This window comes from Tachyglossus aculeatus, chromosome 4 (assembly GCF_015852505.1).
Source record: "Tachyglossus aculeatus isolate mTacAcu1 chromosome 4, mTacAcu1.pri, whole genome shotgun sequence".
Lineage (NCBI taxonomy): Eukaryota > Metazoa > Chordata > Mammalia > Monotremata > Tachyglossidae > Tachyglossus > Tachyglossus aculeatus.
In genome coordinates, this window is record NC_052069.1 from 112,016,099 (window position 1) to 112,037,073 (window position 20,975).

Consider the following 20,975-nt stretch of genomic DNA (forward strand, 5'->3'; position numbering starts at 1 on the left):
AAAATCAGTCAAATTGATGATATTTATTGAGCACTGTCCCAAGTGCTTGGGTGGGGGGAATACAGTGCAGTGGAGTTGGTAGGCATAATCCATACCCACAAAAAGTGTTCTGGTCTCCTGAATCCCAGTCCCATGTTCTCTCCATTACGTCTTGCTGTCTATCAGGCAGACTAGTATGATTGTGGGGCAGACATTTCAGCTGGATGAAAATGTTTCTCTTCTCCAAAGAAGACGTTGGTGCAAGCCCCCATGTCCAAATTGCCTTAATTGGCTGACGTGTCAGAGAAACCGGAGCTGGATCTGGAGCTGTGCTCGTATCGCACAGGATGCCTCAGACCATGATAATCCCCGAGTTGTAAAATCTTCAGGAAGAGCATAGAAGACAAAGCAAACGTAGTTTTGTCATTATGTAACCTGTGAAATTTTTTACTGAAGAATTTGCCAACTTTCAATTTCTCTTGATCTTTAGCAGCCGTCGCAAGGCAGTGCTCCAGGAAGATACTCAGAAAACTAGTTACTGGTGGCTAGAATAGTTTGGGATGGTTCTCGGTGTGGGAAAGAAGGACTTAGAAGCAGAACTGAGGCTCTGGCTTTCTACTTAGTACAGTGCTTTGCTCATAGTAACTGCTCAAATACCACTGATTGATATTTTTAGTGCCTTGTCTTTACATCCTGCTGCCTTTTCACATTGCCATCCTTTTGGAGGAAGTTTCATTGTTGGGAACATTGTGAACATTCTTGTAGTGGTACACAAAATTGGTCCCAAGAACCCCTAAGTTAATGAAGACTTCAGACTATCCATGTAAGCCAAAAAGAACCCGATGTTATTCTGTGCCATCCACTAACTTATTGAATATATGTCCTTGAACTGGGTCTGTTCCAAACAGAATCTTTATCAAGACTGTTGGGCCAAATCAGGCTGCGAGAGCCAGAAGGCTTTGGATTTGTAGCCTGAACAGACCTCTATTCACAGCTGCCTGTTTACAGTTTCAAGTGCCTTTAAAGGCCAATGCTGAATAACTATTTTTTAAAATGCCTCTAATTCTTGTTTGAGATAGCTCTTGGGTGAACTGAGAGTGTTAGTGGCAAATCCCAATGTGCTGTGCTGTTCTAGGTTGATATTTCATTGTCGTATTTATTGAGCACTTACTGTGTGCCGAGCACTTGTACTAAGTGCTTGGGAAAGTACAACACAACAATAAACAGTGGTATTCCCTGCCCACACCAAGCTCACAAGCTAGAGTTGGGGAGACAGTCATGAGTACAAAATAAATAAAATTACAGATATGTACATAAGTGCTTTGGGGCTGGGAGCCTAAATTCTGGGTTCATGTTCTTGGCTTACACCATGAAAACAAAACTGTCCTTGGTGTCTGCTGAATGCATGACCCAATACTAGCCCCTTAAACCAGTCAGTAGTGTTTACTGAGCACCTTGTGCAGAGCACCGTACTAAGCACTTGGGGAAAGTTACAGTGTAGAGTTGGAAGACACGGTCCCTGCCCAAAAGGAGCTTAGTCATGAGGGGCAGCTTTCAGTTTAATTTGGGAAGGCAAAGCAGTAAGATATTAGTGTGATTAATTCATTCAGTTGTATTTGAGTGCTTACTGTGTGCAAAGCACTGTTCTAAGCCCCTGATGTGATGTTTCCTTTGATTCAGTCATTGAAGTGGCAGAGTTATGAAGGTGTGAGTGAGAAGTGATATGACCATCAATCAAGTGCTCCTATTAATCTAACATTTAATGCTTCAGCAATCCCTCTAGAAACGGTTAAATACTGTCTTCCACCTAATGGTTAGGGAAATGGATAGGATGGATAAAGGTTGACCCTGAGAAGCAGCGTGGCTCAGTGGAAAGAGCACGGGCTTTGGAGTCCGAGGTCATGGGTTCAAATCCCAGCTCCGCCACTTAGCTGTGTGACTTTGGGCAAGTCACTTAACTTCTCTGTGCCTTAGTTACCTCAAATGTAAAATAGGGATTAAAACTGTGAGCCCCATGTGGGACAACCTTGTAACCTCCCCAGTGCTTAGAACAGTGCTTTGCACATAGTAAGCGCTTAATAAATGCCAGTAGTATTAGAGCTGGGTTCTTGTCAAGGTTCTACCTGCAGCTGGCTCACGATATGCTGGACCCTCATTCCATGGACTTGGCACTTGGGAATTAATGCCTATCTTTGGCTGGAAGTCTTTTGGGCAGGAAGAATAGCATTGCTTGCCTACCTCACCCTTGGATTTGGAAAACGATCAGAGGAGCCAAGATGGGGTCCGCTTGGGGGCTAGGCAGAGGTCCACACAGTGTGAGCGGGAGTTGGGTTGAAAGTCTGGAGCCGTGGCATTATTCTGTGGTGATGGGCCACTTATGGCTCGCTCGCAATTAGGAGGGATGAGGCAGCTGGGGAGTGGTTCTAGGTGGGGGCAAAGAGTCACTTGTGTCCTGGTGAGAACCAGAGTTGAGGTAGTGATGGTGACACTCCTTTAGAATATTTTCTCTAGCCCCCCCTTCAACACCCCTGTGCCTGGCTACTCAATCGTTGAACTCCATGTTTCATTGGACCCATGAGTGGCATTGTACAAGCCAGTAGCAGTAGAATTAATTCCCATATGCCGATTCTCTGTCTTGAAGTTTCAGTACCAAGCCTCATCCGTCGTTCCTGGTGGGAGGGCTCTGTTACCTCAGAACTGGCATTGGAACTGATTCCTCTGCTTCTTATCCAGAGTTTAGATTGCCATGACCAATAATTCTGTCAGTAAAACAGACCTCTCATCAGGCAGCTTTTTTAAAATGATATTTATTCACTTTCTATGTATCAAGTACTTTTCTAAGCCCTGGGATAGATACAGCTTGATCAGGCCAGATACAGTCCCTATCCCAAATGGCACTCTTAGTCTAAGTAATTGAATCCCCATTTTGCAGTTGAGGAAACAGAGGCACGGAGAAATTGTGACATGTCCAAGGTCCAGTAGCGGGCAAGTAGCAGAGCTGGAATTAGAACCCAAGTCCTCTGGCTCCCGGGCCTGTATTTTATCCACCAGGCTGTGCTGCTTATTAGTCTTTATTCAGTGAATGATGGATGAAATCATCTTGTTGCAGCGAGTAGAATTAATGTGGTGCTGAAATTATCAGGAGTGACAATCCTCATATCACTTGTTCTCTTGTTTTGCTTCGTGTTCATTTATTACTGTTAACATTTGGACGAGTGAAACGGTGACTCCATCTTATCCAGTAACGGTTTTCTCTTCTTTCCTCAGTTTGGTAGTGACATCAATGAAGGACCTGGGAGGGTCTTAATGTGCATAGTGAAACTAGCATGAACACAAGAATCTACAATGACACAGCAAGCAAATATTGGCGATCTGCTCTGCATGCTGGATTCTCCAGTTCTCAGTGTCCAAGATGACATAACAACTGTCTTTAAGGGTAACCTCAATTCTGGTAAATATTCCAAATTAATTGCGAAAGAGTTGGTTGAGAATTTTTATTTTTTTTCATTTTTTTGGTCTGCATCAGGCTATGACTTATTTAGAGTCTAATGCTGTCCTTTTTGAAGGAGAATACTTAAAATGTAAATGTTACCCAAAGGAAACTGGTTTAGTGGCCCACAAATATCCTCCTTTTTCAGAGCCTTCATCTTGCAACATGTAAAGGGGTGTCCCTCTGCCAGAACAGAACTTTTCAGGGAAGTGGGGGTGGTTACAAAACTCACCCAGCTCCTCTTTGGTGAGGGGGTGGAAGGGAGAGAAATGTTCAGGATTATTCAGTCCTGAGTGTGCTAAAGATTCAAGGCAGTGGGAATTCCTTTTCTTGTAATTGTTAGCGTGGATAGGAAGCCCGAATTTAGGTTGTTAAGGCTTGTGTTAGACTCAGTTTTACTGGACTGTGCACCTCCCAAATAACATTTTCATTAAACCTGGAATGTCAAATGGTGGAAAAAGCTTGCTAAATTTGGTTGCACTGTTTTTCCTCTATTAGACCGTGGACCTATGCTTGTAAACACATTGGTGGATTACTACCTAGAAACCAATTCTCAACAAGCACTGCACATCCTGACCACATTGCAAGAGCCTCATGATAAGGTAAGTTCAGCTGAAAGAGTAGGGGAGCCTTTAGCTACATCATAAATAATAAAGTTTCTTTTTAAAAAAAAACACAAACCACAATTTTTTTTTTCTAACACAGCAAAGCTATCATACAGACTCTGAGTTTAGATTTTGCTACGTGTTGAAGAGTGTGAAAAATCAGGCCAGATGATTAATCCCTGTAGGACTAATATTCCCGCCAGCCTCTGGGGGAATGAAATTCAGGATCTGATACCAGTGTTCATTTTAGTTTTGGGGAAGCCGCTTCTTTCGATCCACAGCTGGCACTTTTTGATTGAGGACATCAGGGGTCAAATTCACACAGAAGTGGTGAAACTGCCAGGATATGTCCACAGAAATCTATTCTCACTATTCTTCTGGCAAAGCTTAATGAGCATAAGAACAGAATATGCAGGATTGGCCACAGAATTGAGGGATAAATTGAATTGAAACTGTGTTTTAGGATGTAATAATAATTATGGTATTTGTTAATCGCTTACTATGTGCCAAGCACTGTTCTAAGCGCTGGGGTGATCAGGTTGTCCCACATTGGGCCCAGTCTTAATCCCCATTTTACAGATGAGAACAGAGGCGCAGAGAAGTTAAGTGACTTGCCCAAAGTCACACAGCTGACAAGTGGCGGAGCCGGGATGCGCACACATGACTTCTGACTCCCAAGCCCGGGCTCTTTCCACTAAGCCACGCTTGCCGTGTCTTGAGAAGAAGAGTCTGTATTACCTACCCAATTTAACTCTGGGGCATTATTCAAGATTCTAGTCAGTTTTTCATCCCCATTCTATAAAAGAGTAAAGCTAATTATGGGCTGATGTGAAACTCATCGTCTTCATGTCCTCTTTCAGCATCTTTTGGACAAAGTTAATGAACATATGGGCAAAACTGCTACCCGCCTGCCCATGCTCTCATTGTTGGGGCATGTGATCAGACTTCAGCCATCTTGGAAGCATAAACTATCTCAAGCACCTCTCTTGCCTTCATTGCTTAAATTTCTCAAGGTAAGAGTCCCATCCAGGCATGATTAAATTGTTTGATGAACTTACTGTTTCTAAAACAGCAGTTTAGATCATTGAACCGCTCTTGCTTTTTAGAATCACAACAATAACTGATCACCTGCCTGTGATTCAAAGCAGCCATTTATTCCCCAAATGACTCTCTGCTCTTCAGTTTTTTAGGAAAAATATTAGATAATGCAAAATCATAAATCTGAAGTGGATTCATTCAGTCATATTTATCGAGTGCTTACTGTGTGCAGAGCACTGTACTAAGCGCTTGGGAAGTACAAGTGGGTATTTCTAGTGCCTTGTATGTTAAAGATTTATTATCTCTATTTGCTCTCCTCTCCTATATTTTTATTATTTTTTCTTATGGGCAGCAGGTTGAATTAAGGACTGGAATGGGGAGAGATAGGAGACTGCAGTAGCCAAGGCAGGCTAGAAATGAACTGACAGGATTTGGTGAAGGGCTGAATGAGAGAGAAGTCAGATAATGCCAAGGTTATGGGCTTGTCAGGGGGAATTGTGGTGCTGTCTGCAGTAATGGGAAAGTTGGGAAGGACAGGGTTTGGGTGGGAAGATAAGGGGTCCTGCTTTATATATGTTTGAGGTGCCAGAGGAATGGCAAAAAGCCTACATCCTGAAGTTATAGAGGTACTATTTTTAAATGACCTGCAGTATTGCACATAGCCTTTTGAATTAAAGCAGACTTGGGGGCACCATACTAATAATAATTGCAGTGTTTAAGCACTTACTGTGTGTCAAACACTGAGCTAAGCTCTAGAGTAGATTCAAGATAATAGGGGCTCACAGTCTTTCAGGGAGAGAACAGGTATTGATTGAATCTCCATTTTGTAGATGAGGGAACTGAGGCACAGAGAAGTTCATTGACTTGCCCAGGTCCCCACAGCAGGCAGATGGTGGAGCTGGGCTTAGAACCCAAGTCCTCTGACTTCAGACTCTTGCTTCAGGTCCCACGTCTTCTGTCACAGTTTACTCTGATTGATAACCTTCTTGACAGAGGCAGAGATCTAATCCTCTTCTCCCTGGGGGGAGTTTCTTTGGACCAAGTCCTTCATACAGAAGCGTGTGATTCCATTGTAGATAAGACAGCAGCATTAGATCCTCAATCAGGTTTGCGGATTCAGTAACTTCTGTAAACACTAAGTTCACTCCTTTTTTTTTTCCCTGTAATATTTAAGCACTTAGTGTGTCAAACACTACTAATTACTGGGGTAGAGATATAAGACACAGTTCCTGTCCCACATGGGGCTCACAGCTTTAATCCCCAGTTTACAGATGAGGTAACTGAGGCACAGAGAAGTTATGACTTGCCCACGGTCACTTGGCAGGTGGCAGAACCAGTATTAGAACCCAGGTCCTCTGGCTCCCATTTCCATGCTCTCTCCATTAGGCCATGCTGCTTACCATTTTCACCTAATTTTTTATTTAAAAAAAAAAATCCACACAACAGCAGCCTCATAATATTGAGGTTTGTCAATGTAGCTCATAAAAGCCTGTGGAAAAAATGTTTCCTTCATGGAAAGTTCATCACCAGAGAACTCTTTCTTAATATGAATTGGAATTTTGCAATTCACTAATGCTTTTTGCTGGAATTCATTATCTGCTTGATAGATGGCTAAATTATAATAGTAATAATGGTATTAAGCACTCACTATATGCCAAGCACTGTTCTAAGTTCTGGGGTAGATACAAGGTAGAGTTGTCCAGCGTGGGGCTCACAGTCTGTATCCCCATTTTACAGATGAGGTAACTGAGGCACAGAGAAATGAAGTGGCTTGCTCAAGGTCACACAACAGACAAGTGGTGGAGCCGGGATTAGAACCCACGTGCTAGGACTCCCAAGCCCATGCTCTTGCCATTATATTATTATTATTATTATCATCAAATTATCTTCATTGGTTTACTCATTTTTTTGGCTTATCCCTAATGGTATCTACCACAACAATTGTTAGCATCAAGCTTGCTTGAAAAACACAAGGCATAAGTATGGTATATGCATAACTCTTGTTACAGTGGATATTTTAGGTGCTTTAACAGATTCATATTTGACAAATGGAGAAGTAAAAGATTATGTATGTGTACCTCCATCTTGTCTGGGACAATATAGAACTGTATATACCCAAATATATGTATTGTCCCAGTCACTTGTCAAAATGCTCAGATTTCTGAAGTCATCTCAGAAATTTGCAGTGAGCCCAAAAGCAACGTGGCCTAGAGGATAAAACACAGGCCTGGTTGTCATAAGGATCTGGGGTAGAGAAGCATCATGGCTCAGTGGAAAGAGCCTGGGCTTTGGAGTCAGAGGTCATGGGTTCAAATCCCAGCTCCTCCAGTTGTCAGCTGTGTGACTTTGGGCAAGTCACTTAACTTCTCTGTGCCTCAGTTCCCTCATCTGTAAAATGAGGATTGACTGTGAGCCCCCTGTGGGACAACCTGATCACCTTGTAACCTCCCCAGCGCTTAGAACAATGCTTTGCACATAGTAAGCACTTAATAAATGCCATTATTATTATTATTATTTTAATCCTGACTCTGCCCCTTGTCTGCTGTGTGACCTTGGTAAATCACTCCTCTGTGCTTGTTACCTCATCTGTAAAATGGGGATTGACACTGTGAGCCCATGTGGGACATGGACTTTGTCCAGCCCAATTACCTTGAATCTACCCCAGTGCTTAGTATGGTGTCTGGCACATAGTAAACACTTCAATACCATAAAAATACTGAGTGTGCTCTTTAGGTATACTGCCATATTTCTTTGGGTGTCTAATAGAAAAAAATCTTTACATTGTAGGGCTGAATGCTTGTGTAAGACTGCTAAATAGCTTAGTTTCAAAGCTAGAATCCCTGTCCGTGATTCTATCTTGTCCGTGATATATGAGAATAACCTATAATCGAGACAAACCCTGCCTGGCACATAGTAAACACTTCAATACCATAAAAATACTGAGTGTGTTCTTTAGTATGCTGCCAAATTTATTTGGGTGTCTAATAGAAAAAAGTCTTTAGGCTGTAGGGCTGAATGCTTGTGTAAGACTGCTAAATAGCTTAGTTTCAAAGCTAGAATCCCTGTCTGTGATTCTGTCCTGTCCGTGATATATGAGAATAACCTATAATCGAGACAAAACCTGCCTGGCACATAGTAAACACTTCAATACCATAAAAATGCTGAGTGTGTTCTTTAGTATGCTACCAGATTTATTTGGGTGTCTAATAGAAAAAAGTCTTTAGGCTGTAGGGCTGAATGCTTGTGTAAGACTGCTAAATAGCGTAGTTTCAAAGCTAGAATCCCTGTCCATGATCCTATCCTGTCCATGATACATGAGAATAACCTATAATCGAGACAAAACCTGCCACCAGGAAGGGCCAGTAGAAAGTTGCACTTAACTGAAGGCTTCGTGCTTTCATTTGAGTTCTTCAAGCTGTCCCTCTTGCAAGAAAAGGACTAAATATGAAACGAAGCTTCAGCCGTCACTGGATTCTTGGGTCATGAATGTAAGGCCCCTTTTTGTCAAATTCATCTCTAAGAGGATCCACCAGAAAAGCAGAAAAGCATAATTGAGAAGTAGTGTGTCCTAGTGGAAAGAGCATGGGCCTGGGAATCAGAGGACCTGGATTCTAATTCCAGTTCTGCCACTTGCCTGCTGTGTGACCGAGGACAAGTCACTTCTCTGCCTCAGTTTTCTCATTTGTAAAATGGGAATTTAAATGCCTCTCCTTCCTCCTACTTAAATTGTGAGCCTCATGTGAGACAGGGACTGTCTGAAATGATTAGCTCAGATGTACCCCAGTGCTTAGTACAGTCCTTTGCACCTGGTAATAAATAATGTATATGCTCCTCAGGCTGTGATATTCTGCACCTGCTCAGATAATGAACCTCACCCCACTTCTTGGCATATTATTTTACAATCCTCTCACCTGACCCTTCTCCCTGCAGACCGATACAGATGTCATAGTTCTCACAACAGGAGTATTAGTGTTAATAACCATGCTGCCAATGATTCCACAGTCGGGCAAACAGTACCTTCATGATTTCTTTGACATTTTTGGCCGTCTTTCATCATGGTGCCTAAAGAATCCAGGTAAAGTACCTGATGCACGTTTGAAATGTTGAATGCAGGCTGTAGTTTTTTTTTGTAGTTATATAAAAGTTGTATTGGACATACATTTTGGTTGACAAAGGCCTGAAGATTAATGACAGCTGACACCCCTACAAATAGCCATAGCAGTTGACACCCTTGTATCTTAATTGCTGTTGCATCTAGGACACTTGTCTGGGCAGACACAGATATATGATTTCTGGTTTTCCTCATAATCAGTTAAGATGGGTGTTTTGGCCTCAAGCTGCCAGAGCAGCTTTAATTAACTTCAATTAAGTAGTCATTGGGTTGTTTGCAGCAGCCAAACAGGATGGTTGAGGGCGCTGAGCTTTTTTTTTATATTTTGATGCTATTAGTCTGTTGTAGCAGGAACATAGCACGTGATGCCAAGAAATAGTTCATTGTGTACGCTGTGAGGATTGAAGGAATGGTACACTTTTTCTCCATAATCACGAGCAATATAGCTGTAGCTACTCCTAACTGTCATATAATGCTTCCTCTGGTTAATGCCATGATATGTTAGTATTGGAATGTTTAGAATGTTCTCTGGGGTCTAAAACTCTACCTCCACCAAACATACATCAAAGTCCAAAGTGTTTATTACAGGTAGAATTATTTAAGGTGTGGGTTTTTTGTTGTTGTTTGTCTTTTTTAATGCAGGACCTCTCTTTTGAATGGAGCAGCTTATCTTTATGGATTTGCTATAGAAGTGGAAACTTAATAGGATCCTAAGTAGGTCAGATGAAAATATATTCAAACTAGTTTGTTTCCCCTAAGTGGACTCTTGCAACTTTAACATTCAGTAAAATGAATTAGAAGATATCTAAGTCCCTTCTAGACTATTGTGTTCTCCAATTTAGCAGATTGTTGTTCAACATAATCCTTTCTTCAGCCATATAAATATATATACATATATACATAAATATATATACATATGTATTTGTATATGTATATATATTTATATGGCTGAAGAAAGGATTATATATATATATATATATATATATATATATGTAGACACCCTTTGTTATAATCCACTTTAAAAGTTTTTCACTTATTTCTGTAGGTCATGTAACAGAAATCTATCTCGTCCATCTCCACGCCAGTGTTTATGCTCTCTTTCACCGCCTTTATGGGATGTACCCCTGCAACTTTGTCTCGTTTCTACGCTCTCATTACAGTATGAAGGAAAACTTGGAGACCTTTGAAGAAGTGGTAAAGGTAAAGTTGGGTTAATTAATGAAGTGTACGTAGGTAGCACAGTAGGCTAGCCACTTTGATCTGCCTCTGAGATCTATTTGGATTGTCCTGGTGGATAGAGTAATACTGAAAGAAGTGAAGATTATTGTCATTCAAGTTCAAAGCCATAAATTATCTTGTATTACACTTCTAGACTAACAGACTCTACTGGAGTTGGCTATTGAAAGTCAAGCTTTGTTTCTCACGTATGAAAATGCAGCCTGGCAATTCTTTGTTTCTGCTCTTCTAGCCAATGATGGAACATGTGCGAATTCATCCAGAATTAGTGACTGGATCCAAGGACCATGAACTGGACCCGCGCAGGTACAGGAACCCGAAAGGGTCTTGGTGACCTAGTAGGGGTCTCCCCCAGTAACCCTCCATGAACTTTGGGATATTGACAAGGCTTTGAATTCCTATGTTCAAGCTATTCAGACAATGAACAGGGTAGTTGGAGATGTGTGTTTGTGTGTGTTTGTGTGTACACGCACATGTGCAGGTGTGCAAAATTGAAGGAGCAGTACTCTATCAGGTTTGCCAAGCTCTGCACTTTGTAATTGAGGACTAGTCCCAAGAATGTCTGGACTCTGATAAATGGGGATTCTCTTCTAGACTTCCCTCCCTCCCCTCTCCCCCCATCTCCCCCTTGCTGCTAACGCTTAAAGCTTAATATCCAAGCCATGGTTAGGCAGAGCTAATAAAAAAAAAATATATAAACTGAGCACAATTGGGACCGTTATCTCTGAGATGAAACAAACATCTCGTAGTTTGGCTATTAACCCTAGCTTTGATCCGAATTAGTTCAGCGAGTTGGAATTCTACCATAGTCATATTGCACAGTGCTTGAGGGTTGGGTTATTTCTAGAAATTGATTTGAAGAGGCAATTTGACTTGCAAATAGGGAAGATACAGCTTTCTAGAATAAGTAGTATCAAATCCAGTTCTTGTTTCTGAGCTGACATGACTTCTACCTTTTTGAAACGAAAAAAACTTTACACCTGTCTCTGTAGGTGGAAGAGATTAGAAACCCATGACGTTGTGATAGAATGTGCCAAAATCTCCCTGGATCCTACAGAAGCCTCATGCGAAGATGGCTATTCTTCTGTTTCTCAACAAGTTTCAGTGCGTTTTGCCCCTCGACAAATTGATGCTACCACCAGCCCTTTTGCTGACCCACTGAATAGCTTTGGTATGAAATAACTTTATGTGTCCATTAAAACAACTTTTGGGTTTGGTCAGTCCTGTTGATTGAGGGACTTTTTTTTTTTTTTAAGCCTGTTGGCTTTGGCAAAGTTACCTGCCAAGTCTTCCCAAAATCTGTTTTCACACCCCCATACTTCTTTACTCATAGCCTTCTTAATCAGTGACCCATATTTTGTTCTGTATAAGGCAGGGTACCACTGCTAAACCTCTCTCCTCAAGGACCATAGTCCCTCACAGATCCCTGTGGATAATGGAGGGGATGACCGATTTCTTACACATGATAAAGTTTTGACCACAACCAAGGTTTTGGGATGGATGAATTTCCTATTTAGTCATGTGCACCAAGAAAACAAACACAGGCTTGCACGTGGCCAAAGTAGGTGGCAAATTGCTACTTCTGGACCAAATCTGGAGGTTCAAGTGGGCTTCAAACCTAGGTAAACTGTATCCCATTTTTAAGAAAAGACTGTCTAATATTCAGCGTTGAAGCATCCCTGAAGGTGGAGGTAGCTGGACCGTCAGACTAGCTTAATGGCCCAAGAGACTAGAATAGTGTTTCTGTTGAGTACAAGGAAGATTTGCCACTAAGTTGCTTTGTATGTCTGCTTTCCCTTTCATTTTAGGGAGTGCTACTTCTACCCCTTATTCCACTCAGATGATGTCACTAAACATGCCAGGGCAGCTACCTCAGGTTCTGAGTTCCCCATTGACATGGCTGTCAACTGAGCCACTACAGGTATCATGTGCTACTTACAAAACCTCCGTCATATCGTGTATAATTCTGTTGTTAATAATGAGAGGGTATTATTTGGGGGATTGTTTCCAAAAAGCAAGGACCTCCTTCTTAAATCCAACTTTATTGGCAGAGTCTAAGTTTCTAGCCCCGTCCCCAGTACCTCTCTTGGGTTTATCTTTGAAGACAGACACCTCTGAATAGGTGGTCTTGTTTGTAATGTAGTTTAATAAGATGGCCAAAGGCCTAATATAATTTACCTCTTGTATGGGTCTAGCTTTTGTGTCCTCAGTCTGTCTCTCTGATATATTGTTTTTCTGGGATAAGCTCCTGAAGGCTAATTAGTTCTCTGGCTAATAATGATTCTTTGCACTTCTGGTGTTTTTGTGTCTTTTTTTAAAAAAATCTGTTACCTTTTTAAACTAGTTAGCTAACCAACATGAACTTTTCAGGCTACCATGTGGAGCCCCTCTGCAGTTTGTGGTATGACCACTCCACCAACCTCCCCTGGAAATCTCCCGTCTGAAGTATCGCATCCTTTTAGCAAGGTCTTTGGTACATCTGGTATGTATGTTTTAGGATATCTTTCTGTGAACTAACAGTGCAGAAGAGTAAAAGGCCCTTGAAGGAGCTATTGGTGTCAATCTTTAAATATTATCTTTGATAAGTGGGCTTTCTCAGGCCTTTGTAAGGCAAGTTATTGGTGTGTGTTAATGTTGGCTAAACTCAAGCTTGATGGCTGAAGACTACAGTAAAGCCTCATGAACTTGACTTCAGAAGAAGAGAATTGAGATGTGGTTGTAACCTGTGGCTTCCAAGCCCCAGGAGGCCAGGTGGAAGGCTAAGAAATGTAAACCAAATTTGAACTAAATTCAGAAGGAGATGAGTACTGTGAAATACTCGTAAAAAGGAAGCTGTCCATTTCCCTCTTCCTTACCTCTTCTCCAAGTGTGAGAGCTCCTGCATTTGTCATCTGATCTGGGAAGCAGCATGGCCTAGTGGGTAGGCAGGCTTGGGAGTCAGAGGGGATCCGAGTTCTAATCCAAGCTCTGCCACATGTTAGCGGCAAGTCACTTTGAGCCTGTTACCTCATCTACAAAATGGGGATTAAGACTGAGCCCCATATGGGACATGGACTATGTCCAACCTGTTCAGCTTGTATCTACCCTAGTGTTTAGTACAGTGCCTAGTACATAGTAAGGGCTTAAATATCATACCATACAGCCTCATGTCAAGATAACAGTGAATTTGAGGGGAGAGGAAACGTGAAAGATGATCCAAAATGCTTTAAGAAAACCTTCAAAAGGTAATCTGAAGTCTTCCTTGCCTGCGCGAAGTTCCGAGAAGCTAATAAGTAATGAAATCCCATTCCCAAGCTTGCCTGCCCTGGGATGTCAGGTCTGTGTGCTTTTCAGCCTGCTCAAAATTTAGAACATCCAAGAAACAGCATCCCTAGGAAGTACTGAGGTGAGAGGAGTAAAGTTTCAGGAGAAGTCTAAGGTGAGAGGAGTCAGTAGTACGGAAAAACACTTGTCTTCATCCCAACTGATTTCCCTTCAACTTCTCCTCTGATAATAATGGTGTTATGTAAGCACACTGTGCTAAGCCCCAGGAACTTGTAGGTACAAGATCATCAGGTCAGACACAGCCCTTGCCCATATGGGTTTACAACCTAGGAGAACAGGTATTAAATCCCCATTTTGCAGATGAGGAAAGTGAGGCCCAGAAAAATGAGATGACTTATCCAAAGGCACACAGCAGGTAAGTGGCAGAGCCGGAATTGGAACCCAAGTCCTGATTCCCAGACCCAGGCTTTTCCCACTAGGCCATGCTACTTCTGTTCCACCACTGTAAGGCTTGGGGAAAAAACCTGAGCTCTCAAGACCCAAATGGCTTATTTTTCTTTGACTCAGTGATCTGGAAGAAGTGCAGCTACAGTTGTCGTGTTCTTATTACTGTGTGGACTCCAGAAGCTGAAATAGTTAAGCTCTTATAGTTCCCTGACAGCAGTTGGAAAGTAAACTTAAAACGTGTTGAAGCTAGAAATAGCCAGTAAACAGCTCACATAAGTAACTTAGCAAGGGGTTCATACTTCTTCTGTGCCTATTTTGAGCAGGTGGGAAAGGAACTCCTCTGGGAACACCAGCAACCTCCCCTCCTCCACTCTGCATTTCAGATGACTATGCGCCCGTTTCCCTCCAAGCTACTGCCACACCCCCCAAGAAGGTAAATGCCAGGCTAACCTAGCTGCCAGCTCTCATCTATCTTGTCATGAAGACTTGCTTTCAACTTGATGGTTGGTGTAAAATGTAATTCTACCCACTGGAATTTGGGTCTGAATATCTCAATTGTTTTGATCTGAGGCAGCGGAGATGGGGTTAACCTTAAGCTCCTTGCTGAGAGCCTGTCCCTTGCTAAGATGCTGTGTAAGTGGGTATTTAGTTCAGATTTTCCCTCCAGCATCATTGAACCCGTGCTTGCTAATTTGTATTGCAAAGAGCTTTTATTTCTTTTCCAGGAGGATAAACCAGATTCTGGGAGGCCATTACTACACAGGCAGCCAAATCTCTCTCATGAGAAATTGGGTAAAGTACTTCTTGTCAGATTCCTAACGTGCAAAGGCAGACTTTCTGTGCATCTTTTTGTCCCACTGTACTGAGCACAGACCAAATATGCATATCTCTAGGAAGGCCTATTGAAGAAAACTGTACCTTTTGGGAGTACCTCCCACCATCTCTTCAATATCCTCTTTATAGCAATCATCACTTAAGGTATATCAGGAAGTATTCGTACTGGTCGATATGAATATTAGGTTGATAACAACAACTATGAGGCTGACATTGAGTCAGATATAACATGTCTGTCATATGATTACAAGCTCAAAGTCGAATGGGCTGGCCTGTTCCAGGTTAACTAATACCATGTTGGCCAGTAATGCTGTTTGGCTCTCTGCGCTCCTTTTTATCCTACTCGTCTAAGTTTGTTTACTCCTGGAACACTAATCTTGACCACTGCGCAAATGGGTTATTTATAAAGTTCTCTGCCTCCTCACAGTGTCAGGTCTCCATGTATTAATACTTGGAAGAACCATTTCCAGTCTTTTCTAGGTAAACTCCTTTGTGGCTGGAGTACAGCCAATCAGTCACATTTATTGAGCGTATACTGTGTGTAGAGGACTACTAAGAGCTTGAGAGAATATGATGCAACAATATAACGGACACATTCCGTGCCCACAACCATCTTACCGTCTAGAGCCAGTCTGAGATGTCTGATGTATTTAGGGAGGGGAAGAAGCTTAGGCATTGAGCTATAAAGAGAATATATTTTATACCAAGCCTGACTGCTGTGTTCTGGTTTTTTTGTGTTTTTTTTTTTTTTTGTTTTCTTCAGAAGAAGCATCTGGCAGTAAAGGTTCTGTAACTTTAAGTGATCTTCCAGGGTTTTTAGGTCATCTGGAATCTGAAGAAGATAGCATTGAGAAAGATAGAGAAGAAGGTAATGGACTTGGGATTCTTGGTCTGTCTTGCAATATCTTCTCTGAGGCTTAAGTGTAGCCGTTTTTTTGTTTTTTCTTTTCTTTTTTCTCTGCCATGAGGCCCTAATCAAACCTGTGTCAGTATGCACATGCCCTCTTCTTAATTTTCTTTTAGGAAAAAAAGAAGGGCGTTTTATTCCAGGTTACACTGAGCAGGCTGGTCCTGTACCAGGTAAACGGATGCCAATCTCCAACCTGGCACTTGGGTTATGGGTCTCACTGGAAAGTGGTGGCATGCATCCTAAAGCTGTTCAGCCCCACAAGGATGAACTTCCACTTACGGTCTTTCCCTCCCTCTCTCTCCCCTATTCTCCTTCCCGCCCCTCCCATTGTGCTTCTCCTCACAGCTGCGATCTCAAAAGAGCTTTCCGAGATCACTACCGCAGACACTGAGCCCGTGGTACCTCGCGGAGGATTCGACTCTCCTTTCTACCGCGACAGCCTCTCAGGTTCTCAGAGGAAGTCCCATTCAGCCCCCTTTAGTGCTCAAGGACCTAACGTGAGCACCGAATCTCTAACCTCCTCCTTGGACAAGCTTGGACCCGACACCCCTAAGCAAGCATTTACCCCCATAGACAGGCCCTGCGGCGGTATCGACGACAGCCCTGCCGGTAACCGGCAAAGCCAGGCCGCCGTGGAGACCAGTATCCTCACTCCCAGCCCTTGTAAAATCCCCTCTCAGAGAAGAGTAGGCTTTGAGAGTGGGCACCTCTCCCAGTATGATTACCTGTTTGAGATGGCCCTGCCAAAGACTGCGTACCAGTTTGTCAGCAAGAAGACCGAAGAGCTGCTAAAGAAGGCCAAGAGCAGCCCGGACGAAGATCGCGTGCCCTCCACCTCCCCGGTGGAAGTGCTGGATAGGCTGATACAACAAGGAGCCGATGCACATACCAAGGAGCTTAGCAAGTAAGCCGTCCAAACTTCGTAGCCTCAGCCCGGCCATAGGTCCTCCCCCCTTCTCCAGCCCGTTGACTGGAAGGCAGTGCTTGTAGGCAGGCAGCCGGGGAACTGGAGCTGCTTCGTGGAAGCGTGGACTTGAAAAACAAACAGGGAAGCAAAGGGCATCTGAGGGGAGTACCAAAATGGAAGTGGGAACCGATCAGTAGTATTTGAATGCTTGCTACATGCAGAGCACTGTACTTAAGCACTTCAGTACTGTACGACAATTAGCAGGCACGTTCCCTGTCCCTGGCGTGCTTACAGGCTAGAGGGGATGTAAAATAAACAAGTCAGTCAGTGATTTATTGAGGACTGTACTAAGTGATTGGGAGAGTACAGCACAACAGAGTTTGTAGACACGTTCCCTGCCCAGAAGCATATATTCACGGATGTTAAATGGGCCAGACTCAGGCTACTTAGTAGCCAGTTTCTCGTTTCATGCCTGATTGACATCAAGCCTTGCGCCTGGTCACCACGTGTGGTTTGTTTGGATGAAGCCCTTTGGTTTTCGTTGTAAGTTTTAGGCAGAGGCAGAAAACTCAGGTAACTACCATTAGAAAGCAATCAATCCAGTGGTATTTATTATGCACTACTTGTACTAAGTGCTTGGGTGAGTACAGTACAAGAGAGTTGCTAGACAGGTTACCTGCCCCCAAGAAGCTTACAGTTTACGGGGGGAGACAGATATTCATTGTAAATAAACGGATATGGTGCTGTGGGGATGAATAGCAAGGGCTTAGAGTACAGATTCAATTGCATAGGTGACGCAGAAGGGAGAGGACTCGGAAAGCGAAGTAATAGGATATAGGGGTGTCCTGATTCAGCTTCTTGAGGATCCCCAAATAATGCAGATTAGAGGCTTTTGGGAAGTAAAACGTAACTTTTTTCATCCAAGGCAGTTCAATAATTCCTTGAGGCGTTCCTCTAGTTCCATATGTTGAAATTGGAGCCTCGCTATAGGAGGGCATGTTGAGAGGAAGGTGAAACCAGAGAAGGTGGTAGGTATCAGACTCTGGGAACTTGTTTGGTTTAGCAATTTTAAATCATTCTGAATTTTCAACTTTTTTCCTCTTTTCTCAGGTTGTCTTTACCAAGTAAATCTGTTGACTGGACCCATTTTGGAGGTAACAGTTGACTTAAGTCTGTCACTACCGCTTCTCTTCCTCTCTTTATCCACTCCTCCCCCCGGCTGTGTGTGTGTGTGTGTGTGTGTGTGTGTGTGTGTGTGTGTGTGTGTGTGTGTGTGTGTGTGTGTGTGTGTGTGTGTATACGGCCTTCCCTCTCACACTCCCTCATAATCATTAGTGGTGTTTGAATGCCTTCTGAGTGTGAAGCACTGGTCCTCACATTGGGAAGAGTACAACAGAAACAAGGTCCAGGAGTTTATAAACTAACCCCAACCCCTCAAGTAATAATCTATCCAGTTTATCCCAAAAAACCAAAGGTATTTGCTTCACTGCCCTGAAGCCATGTGAGCATCTTTCAGTTAAGGTCTGGCCATCTGATCTGCCATGAACAGCTGGGGTACTGCAAAATGTTTTTCTCACTTGGAATTTGGAGAGGTTATTAACCCTGGTGAATGACAATTCAGTCCATTGCTGAACCTTCCTGAAGATTTTTGCCTATAGACTTCTACATGGAATGGAGGGATGGTGAAACTCCGGACCCCCTAGACTTAAGTGCTTATTGTGTGCCAAGCACTGTTCTAAGCACTGAACAAATAGCATTATTATTATTATTATTATTATATTCTACCTTATAGCTGGATATTGGCATCGGTGTTTGTGACTACTCTCCCAAGTAGTATAGTGCTCTACGGACAGAGTGCATTCAAATACAGTTGGTAATGGCTTTTAAGCTATCTTGTCCCTAAAGCTAGCCACATTCTGGGGCAAGGGACACGTCTCAAGTCAGAAATGTTTATGGAAAGCACTTCTTGCTCTCACTTCTGGATTCTAGGTTCTCCCCCCTCAGATGAGATTCACACCCTACGGAACCAGCTGCTCCTGCTGCACAACCAGCTATTATATGAACGTTTCAAGAGGCAACAGCACGCTCTGCGGAATAGGCGGCTTCTGCGGAAAGTGATCAAAGCCACAGCCCTGGAGGAGCACAATGCTGCTATGGTGAGTCAGGTTGGGAGAGGGTTAAACGTGCGGGTCTGTGAATGTGCGCGCACACAGAAGCAGTGGTGGAGGGACAAGAGCCTGGCCTCAGAGTTAGAGGATCTGGGTTCTCATCCCAGCTCTGCCTTTGGCCTGCTGGGTGACCTTGGGCAAGTCACTTTATTTCTCTGTGCCTCAGTCTCGTCTGCAGAGTGAGGATTCAGTACCCTTAGTGGGACAGGGACTGCATCCAACCTGACTGACTTGTATTTATTACAGTGCTTGGCACCTAGTAAGCACTTCCCAGATACCGTAATTATTGGAATCATGTGACACTCATTGCCACTCTAGAGACTAAGCAGCTTTCGTGGCTCCTCAAGTCTTGAATACTCTGTTCCTCCAGGTGTTAGCGCTACTGCAGTTGACTCTGCAAAGTTAATCATTACGGCATTTAAGTGCTGGAACAGATATGAGACAATCAGGTTGGATACAGTCCTTGTGGCATATGGCCTTCACATCCTGAGAGAATAGGAATTTCCTTTGTATTTTACAGAAAAGGAAAGGGGCAAAATGACTTGACCAAGATCCCACAGGAGACAAGTGGCATTAGAACCCAGGCTCTCTGGCTCCCAGGCCACTGGGTCACCATAGCAGAAAGTGGGCTGAAGAAAAAATGGTGTGGAAAAAATCTGTTCCAAGTCAGCAGTAGCTGAAAGCTTGTCAGCGGGACACTGTTGGCATGTTTTTAAAACTTTGGGTGCTTGTTACAGAAATGACAGCTTAAAACTGAACTCTTGGCCTTTGATCTGTGGTAGAAGGACCAGTTGAAACTGCAAGAAAAGGATATCCAGGTGTGGAAGGCCAGTCTGCAGAAAGAACAAGTCAGGTACAATCAGCTTCAGGAAGAACGTGATACTGTCGTGACCCAGCTCCACAGCCAGATCCGCCAGCTACAACATGACCGGGAGGAATTCTACAACCAGAGCCAGGAATTGAAGGTATGAACCACAACTCTTGAGTAAAAACCACACTGTCCTTCCTTCTGCATGAAGGAAAACTAGGCTGGTGATGGTTTGGTGGGGGGACTTCTATCAAGACTTACATCTCAAGATTCTTCAGAATCTTAGCCTAAATCTTTTCCCCACTTGCCAAGCATCCACCCCGAAGTGTGGACTTGCAGCTATGTAGGAACTTGACAATACTGAAACTCCACTTCTACAAAACTTGGACAGCATTTACTTCCAGATGCTTGAGGGCAGGGGAAGGTAAAGGGGCAGAACACAGACCTAACTTCTCAAAACCCTCAGACCAAAATTTCATCAGGCCCAGTGTCTCTGGGACCCCTTGTAAATATCACACAGTATCCCAATAACGGTGAATGAACCAATATCCCAAAATGCCTGCTACAGATTTAATAATTACTATATTTAGTGGAATTTAAGAGCTTAATATATGCTAAGCGCTGGGACAGATACAAGATAATCGGGTTGGACACAGACCCTGTCCCACGTAAGGATCACAGTCTTAATACCTATTGTACAGAAAAGTTGTGACTTTCGTAAAGTCACACCACAGGTGGTGGAGCTGGGGTTAGAACCCAGATCCTCCTCCTCCCAGGCTCATGCCCTTTCCACTAGACCACACTGCTCATACTATTCATGAAACCCTTCATAAACTAATATGCAAACCAGAAAGAATCTCTGGACAAAAATCGTACCACAACTTGACAGACGCGAGAATGTCTGGGGTCTCAGTTTTGGCTCTCAAAGAGAATGGTGAGGTTAGTTTTCCTCCCATTAGTATTATTGGAATTTGAATAGATCCCTTTTTAGGATGGCAGGTGGAGATATAAGTAAGAGAGATAATGTCATCCTTACCTTTGAGTCGTCAAAAACGATAATAATAATTGTAGCATTTGTTAAGCCCTTACTATAGGCCAGGCACTGCATTAAGTGCTGGGGTAGATAAAAGATAATCAGGTTGGACACAATCCTTGTCCCACATGAGGCACACAATCTT

General features: G+C 43.1%; 1 protein-coding gene across 4 annotated transcripts in view; it reads left to right on the top strand.

The window, feature by feature from the left end:
* TSC1 (TSC complex subunit 1) overlaps nt 1-20,975 on the top strand; it is a 49,466-nt gene that overhangs the window by 17,821 nt on the left and 10,670 nt on the right. For all 4 annotated transcript variants that reach the window (XM_038744699.1, XM_038744702.1, XM_038744700.1 and 1 more), the window contains exons 3-18: nt 3,247-3,430; nt 3,968-4,071; nt 4,935-5,087; nt 9,043-9,187; nt 10,269-10,423; nt 10,692-10,765; nt 11,452-11,630; nt 12,268-12,380; nt 12,830-12,941; nt 14,494-14,603; nt 14,896-14,962; nt 15,768-15,872; nt 16,260-16,818; nt 17,932-17,975; nt 18,811-18,977; nt 19,772-19,954. In XM_038744699.1, the coding sequence (XP_038600627.1) occupies nt 3,325-3,430; nt 3,968-4,071; nt 4,935-5,087; nt 9,043-9,187; nt 10,269-10,423; nt 10,692-10,765; nt 11,452-11,630; nt 12,268-12,380; nt 12,830-12,941; nt 14,494-14,603; nt 14,896-14,962; nt 15,768-15,872; nt 16,260-16,818; nt 17,932-17,975; nt 18,811-18,977; nt 19,772-19,954 (2,376 nt within the window). In that variant the 5' untranslated portion in view covers nt 3,247-3,324. The remainder of the gene's footprint in view (nt 1-3,246; nt 3,431-3,967; nt 4,072-4,934; nt 5,088-9,042; nt 9,188-10,268; nt 10,424-10,691; nt 10,766-11,451; nt 11,631-12,267; nt 12,381-12,829; nt 12,942-14,493; nt 14,604-14,895; nt 14,963-15,767; nt 15,873-16,259; nt 16,819-17,931; nt 17,976-18,810; nt 18,978-19,771; nt 19,955-20,975) is intronic.